This window comes from Physeter macrocephalus, unplaced genomic scaffold (assembly GCF_002837175.3).
Source record: "Physeter macrocephalus isolate SW-GA unplaced genomic scaffold, ASM283717v5 random_1934, whole genome shotgun sequence".
Lineage (NCBI taxonomy): Eukaryota > Metazoa > Chordata > Mammalia > Artiodactyla > Physeteridae > Physeter > Physeter macrocephalus.
The window spans coordinates 1-4,643 of record NW_021147220.1 but is presented as its reverse complement, the minus strand read 5'-3'; the positions used below and the strand labels follow the sequence as shown (position 1 = coordinate 4,643).

The 4,643-nt window shown below is 45.7% G+C and overlaps 2 protein-coding genes across 2 annotated transcripts; both read left to right on the top strand.

The window, feature by feature from the left end:
* Positions 1-535: 535 nt before the first annotated feature.
* LOC112062918 (nuclear pore complex protein Nup153-like) lies at positions 536-2,323 on the top strand. Its single transcript, XM_055083677.1, is given in 3 exon segments — positions 536-673; positions 1,308-2,228; positions 2,231-2,323. Coding segments are annotated over 3 exon segments (1,098 nt in total). The 3' UTR covers positions 2,270-2,323.
* LOC114485626 (nuclear pore complex protein Nup153-like) lies at positions 2,322-3,900 on the top strand (the record flags this gene model as incomplete). Its single annotated transcript, XM_055083676.1, is given in 2 exon segments — positions 2,322-2,660; positions 2,662-3,900. Coding segments are annotated over 2 exon segments (1,494 nt in total), but the record flags the coding sequence as incomplete, so codon positions are not given.
* Positions 3,901-4,643: the final 743 nt, after the last annotated feature.

The following is a 4,643-nucleotide window of genomic DNA, read 5'->3' as shown; positions in this document are numbered from 1 at the left end:
TGTCTGTCACTTTGTTCTGGAGTAGACAGGTATCACACTGCCACGATGACCCAGCTTTTAAACTTTCCCCAAACCCAATTCCACTAGAAGAAAAGCTACTTATTGCTGGTCTTGAATAAACTACCAGGCTTGTGGTGGTAGGTTGAGCAGCAAGAGAATCTGCCTTTGGTGATGTGAAACCAGCGTTCTTCAGAACATCTAGGACACTTCCTTCTTTCAGGGTTTTTGCAGGTTTGAAAGGGCCCTTGCAATCTTCATCTTGTTTCTTCTTACTGCTTGGACTGTTCACTGCAGTGATATCTTGAGCTGACCTCCTTGTAAGTGGCTCTGGGCCACTACTAGGGCCCCAACGTTCTGCTGTCTTTGCCATGGGCACACTAAATGTAAATCCAATTGTGGGACATAAAAACTTGCAACTTTTCTAGATTAAAGTCAATTCAAGAGACATGTTAACTAAATTCAGTATGACTTAGATTAGTCCTAATTGTAACAGGATATATGAGGGAGGTATAGTACATCTGCCTCAGTAGATTTTATGATTGGACATGAAAATCTGAACAAGGGGCTGCCAGTGCTGTTTGGAGAGGTCATTTGTACCTGGTTTGTTAATGATTGTGAAGGACTAGTGGGTGATGGAGAGGAAGTTGTGATCACAGAAGAACTAAAACTGAAGGTAGGCACTGAAGAACCGGTGATGGGTAGAGAGTTTTTCGGTAATACCGGGACTTCCGTTTCCTCCTCCTCTTGAGGTTCAGATGCCACAAAGCGCGTCCTCTCTCGCCTCATCTTCCCACCTCCACCACCTCCTCCGGAAGACAAACCATTGGCTGCAGACACACTGCAATCTGGGTAAGAAGAGCCGCTTTCTCGTTGTTCTCTACTTTGCCCTGGTGTCATGCTGTTTTCTTATCCAGTACTGCGCTTTTTACCTATTCTTTGACTAGTCCTCCTTAATTCACCAGACGGGGTCCGAGCTGGTTTAAAGTAAACTGCTCGATTTGCTGCTCTGGAAACTGGCTTCGGAATCATGAGTCTCTGAACAGGGGGTGGTTGAGAGTCCACCTTTTCCCTTCTGGCCTGAAAATCTGTGGTGGTGTCTGTCCCACTCCTATCAAGAGGGGAATTCAGAGGAGAGGAAAAAACAGACGGAATTCTTTTTGCATCCAGTAGAGGGCTTGACATCTTCTCTAAAGACTGCAGTATCCTCCGAGCTGTTAAACTAGTCACACCATTGGATTGTGTGTTCAGTTGCTTAGCTTTCATCTGTCTTGTGACTGGTGCCTGGTAGGGTGTGTTTTGTAGTTTAGACTGTCTTTGGAACACTTTCTCCTTCACTTGGGAATTTTTCAGTTCTTAAAACAAGTCAGTTTGGAGATTCTCCTTTTTATCCTGGAAAAACGACATATGGTGGGGCAGCAGCTGCTGTAAGACAGTCTAAACTACAAAACACACCCTATCAGGCACCAGTCAGAAGACAGATGAAAGCTAAGCAACTGAACACACAATCCTATGGTGTGACTAGTTTAACAGCTCGGAGGATACTGCAGTCTTTAGAGAAGATGTCAAGCCCTCTACTGGATGCAAAAAGAATTTCATCTGTTTTTTCTTCTCTGAATTCCCCTCTTGATAGGAGTGGGATAGACACCACCACAGATTTTCAGGCCAGAAGGGAAAAGGTGGACTCTCAGCCACCCCCTGTTCAGAGACTCATGATTCCGAAGCCAGTTTCCAGAGCAGCAAATCGAGCTGTTTACTTTAAACCAGCTCGGACCCCGTCTGGTGAATTAAGGAGGACTAGTCAAAGAATAGGTAAAAAGCGCAGTACTGGATATGAAAGCAACATGACACCAGGGCAAAGTAGAGAACAACGAGAAAGCGGCTCTTCTTACCCAGATTGCAGTGTGTCTGCAGCCAATGGTTTGTCTTCCGGAGGAGGTGGTGGAGGTGGGAAGATGAGGCGAGAGAGGACGCGCTTTGTGGCATCTGAACCTCAAGAGGAGGAGGGAACGGAAGTCCCGGTATTACCGAAAAACTCTCTACCCATCACCGGTTCTTCAGTGCCTACCTTCAGTTTTAGTTCTTCTGTGATCACAACTTCCTCTCCGTCACCCACTAGTCCTTCACAATCATTAACAAACCAGGTACAAATGACCTCTCCAAACAGCACTGGCAGCCCCTTGTTCAGATTTTCATGTCCAATCATAAAATCTACTGAGGCAGATGTACTATACCTCCCTCATCTATCCTGTTACAATTAGGACTAATCTAAGTCATACTTAAGTTAGTTAACATGTCTCTTGAATTTACTTTAATCTAGAAAAGTTGCAAGTTTTTATGTCCCACAATTGGATTTACATTTAGTGTGCCCTTCTTCAGCTCCATTTCAGTTTGGGGTGTCTAGTCTTGGGCAGCAAGAAAAGAAAGAAGAACCGCCTAAAGCTCCATCTGCAGCCTTTAGCTTCGATTCAGGTGTCATTAACCCTCCCCCTGCTGCTGCTGACACCACAGCGACCTCTGAGAGCCAGAGCAGCTTCAGCTTTGGAACCACGGACACCAAGAGCGCCTCAGTGGCTCCTTTCACGTGTCAGACGTCAGAAGCAAAAAAAGAAGAATCCCCTGCCTCCAAAGGAGGGTTCACTTTTGGCAGCGCGGAGCCTGCCCCCCCTGCCACCTGCCTCGTTTGCTCTGGGAAGGACAGAAGAGAAACAGCAAGAGCCTGTCACATCTATATCTCTAGTGTTGGGGAAAAAAGCCGACAGTGAAGAGCCAAAGCGTCCACCAGTGTTTTCCTTTGGGAACTCAGAGCAAACCAAAGACGAGGGTTCTTCCAAGTCAACCTTTAGTTTCAGTTTGGTAAAACCACCTGAGAAGGATTCTGAACAGCCAACGAAGGCCACTTTTGCTTTTGGAGCTCGAACCAGTACTACGGCTGATCAAGGTACAGCAAAGCCAGTTTTTAGTTTCTTGAACAACAGTTCCTCTAATTCAAGTACACCAGCCACTTCAGCTGGTGGTGGCATATTTGGTAGTTCCACCGCGTCCTCCAGCGCGCCTGCGGCTGCCTCTGTGTTTGGACAGGCCAGCAGTCCTGTGAGCAGCTCTGCCTTTGGGGACTCTGCCGAATCCGGTACATCTCAGCCTTTGCTGTTTTCTCGAGAGAGCAAACCAGCAACCACGTCGAGCGCGGGCACAGCTGTCGCCCCATTTGTCTTTGGTCCGGGTGCCAGCAGCAGTGACACTGCCGCCTCTGGTTTCAGCTTTGGAGCTCCCACCACATCGAGTTCTGCAGGACCCTCCTTTGTATTTGGCACTGGACCTTCGGCACCATCTGCCAGTCCAGCGTTCGGTGCTAACCAGACCCCAACGTTTGCACAAAGTCAGGGTGCCAGCCAGCCTAACCCCCCACGCTTTGGATCTGTATCATCTTCAGCAGCACTGTTTTCTGCTGCTTCTCAGCCTGCGCCACCTACTTTTGGGACAGTGTCAAGCAGTAGCCAGCCTCCCGTGTTTGGACAGCAGCCTGGTCAGTCTGCATTTGGCTCTGGGACAGCTCCTAATTCCAGTTCTGTTTTCCAGTTTGGCAGCAGCGCTACAAATTTCAACTTCACAAACAATAATCCATCAGGAGTGTTCACGCTGGGTGCAAATGCCAGCACACCTGCAGCCTCAGCCCAGCCCTCTGGCTCAGGGGGCTTTCAATTTAGCCAGTCTCCAGCGGCGTTTACTGTGGGGTCAAAAGGGAAAAACTCATTCTCTTCTTCTGGAACTTCAGTTTCTGGTCGCAAGATAAAGACTGCTGTTAGACGCAGGAAATAAAGGTCTTGATGGTGTTCTATACACTGTTTAAACAACAGCTGGTGCCCTACTTTCAGATTCTGGATTGTACTATGTGCTGGGTTATCTGAAATCAGATCTTTAATTTTGGAATTTTCCTCCTTTTTTCTTTACAAAAGCCCCAACTTCACCTCTCCCACTCCCTTTCAAAAAAATAATAGCTAGACTGGTGACTGATTCTTCAGCAAAAATGTTTTATGATCCAGCAAATTATTCACTGGTTTGACACAGGCTGGCTGAACCCAGGAATCAAGCCCGCTCAAGAGAATGGCTTTGTACACAACCTCTTTGTCTGCACCACCATGTGCCTTGATATGCGTTTTAGGGAACGCATTGAAATTGTAATTATATCTGAGAAATTCTGTATAGATTAGAGGATGTTGAAATAAATGGTTTCTATGCTGAGTTTGTGCTGGTGTATGTGTGAAGTGAGTTGGGTGTATTGTGCACTAAACTTTTCTGACAGAGGAAGCCTGATTAAAGAATGGTCCATGCTAAGGACTTGTTAGATCTAGTTCGTTCTCCATTTAATAATTATACGCTATTTCTATACTGGCATTCTTCTGACTATCATCTGTCTTGCCTTTTTCATTATTTTATTATGAAACTTGTGTAAACACAGTTTTGTTTCTGTACTTGTTTGGCATAACATAAACCTGTGAACTTGAAATTTTAATTTTGTGTTAGAAAGGCTTTTTTGTTGTTTAGTCTTGTCTCAGGTTTTATTGTGTAAATTCCATTATTCAAAGTTGCCTAAATCCATTCGGAAATCTTTAAAAAAAAAACAACTGGGGATTCTTAAAGTGAGT